The sequence below is a fragment of the Cebus imitator genome, unplaced genomic scaffold, assembly GCF_001604975.1.
Source record: "Cebus imitator isolate Cc_AM_T3 unplaced genomic scaffold, Cebus_imitator-1.0 Scaffold484, whole genome shotgun sequence".
NCBI classification, from domain to species: domain Eukaryota; kingdom Metazoa; phylum Chordata; class Mammalia; order Primates; family Cebidae; genus Cebus; species Cebus imitator.
The window spans coordinates 810,810-812,245 of NW_016107799.1; the positions used below are offsets into that span (position 1 = coordinate 810,810).

General features: G+C 43.5%; 1 protein-coding gene across 1 annotated transcript; it reads left to right on the forward strand.

Annotated features, from left to right (window-relative positions):
- Positions 1-251: 251 nt before the first annotated feature.
- On the forward strand, positions 252-623 carry LOC108292234 (small nuclear ribonucleoprotein Sm D2-like). Its single transcript, XM_037732936.1, has one exon. The coding sequence runs from the start codon at positions 267-269 to the stop codon at positions 618-620; it is 354 nt and encodes a 117-aa protein (XP_037588864.1). The 5' UTR covers positions 252-266; the 3' UTR covers positions 621-623.
- The last annotated feature ends 813 nt before the right edge of the window (positions 624-1,436 follow it).

Genomic DNA, 1,436 nt, shown 5'->3' on the forward strand with positions numbered 1-1,436 from the left:
CACCAAAAGACACAGATAAAAAATATTCGGAGCAGCACTATTCATAATAGCACTAAGTGAGAAACTGCCTAAATGTCCATCAAAAATAGATAACATCCTGTCATTTGTGACAACATGGATGAACCTGGAGGACATTGTATTAAATGAAATAAGCCAGGCATAGAAAGACAAATACCGCGTGATCTCATTCATACGTGCAATCTAAAAAAAGTTGATCTCGAGGAACGCGGAGGAAACCGGAGTGAACAGAGAGCTTAGTGACCAACATGAGCCTCCTCAACAAGCCCAAGAGTGAGATGACCCCGGAGGAGCTGCAGAAGCCAAAGGAGGAGGAATTTCACATGGGTCCACTCTCTGTGCTCACTCAGTCCGTCAAAAACACCCAAGTGCTCATCAACTGCCGCAACAATAAGAAACTCCTGGGCCGCGTGAAGGCCTTTGATAGGCACTGCAACATGGTGCTGGAGAACGTGAAGGAGATGTGGACTGAGGTACCCAAGAGCGGCAAGGGCAAGAAGAAGTCCAAGCCAGTCAACAAAGACCGCTACATCGCCAAAATGTTCCTGCGCGGGGACTCAGTCATTGTGGTCCTGCGGAACCCGCTCATCACCGGCAAGTAGGAGCCACCTCTCCCTGTCAGTCAAGAGAACTCAATCCCCTGTCCTACAGAGACCACTGCCTCTGGTGTTGAGAACAATAAAGCTGTGTTTTTTTCTAGTGAAAAAAAAAAAAAGTTTATCTCATAGACATGGAGTGTAGAATAGGTGGAAGCTGGGGTGGTGAGAAGAAAGGGGGGTTTGGGAGATGTGATCCCAGTCATAATCCCAAAAGACACAGTCCTAGATGCCATAATCCTGGAGGTTGAAGTCTCAAAAGGTCAAAATCCCTAAAACGTAAAATTTGTAACATCCAAAAATTCCAAAATGTACAATCTCAAAATACTAAAATCCTGAATGTTGAAATCCTGAAAGCTGAATTCTGGGGAAGAAATTTGTGCATTTTTGGTTGCATTCAAGATAGATGCATTATGTTAGCTGCATCATGTTAGAGGAACTATTACCTTGTCATTGTCTTTATTGAAATTAAGTAGAATTTAAGAGGATGCTTATAGGTGCCAAGCTGATAAGGGGTGGGCCTGTGGACTTAATTTTAAGGATCACCTTGACTGGATTGAAGAATACCTAGAAAGCTGGTAATGCATTATTTTGGGTATGTCTGTGAGGATGTTTTCAGAGTAGATGTGTGTGTGAGTCAGAGTGGATGAGGTGAGGAAGATCTGCCCTAAATGTTGGCAGGCACCATCCAATTGGCCAGAGGCCCTGAGAGAGCAAGTGCAGAAGGCAAATTGGTTTCTCTCTGAGGGCTGGAATAGACTTTTCTTCTGGAATAGACTTTTCTTTTGTTTCTTAACTAAATCTCCTCTTAAAAATATAAGT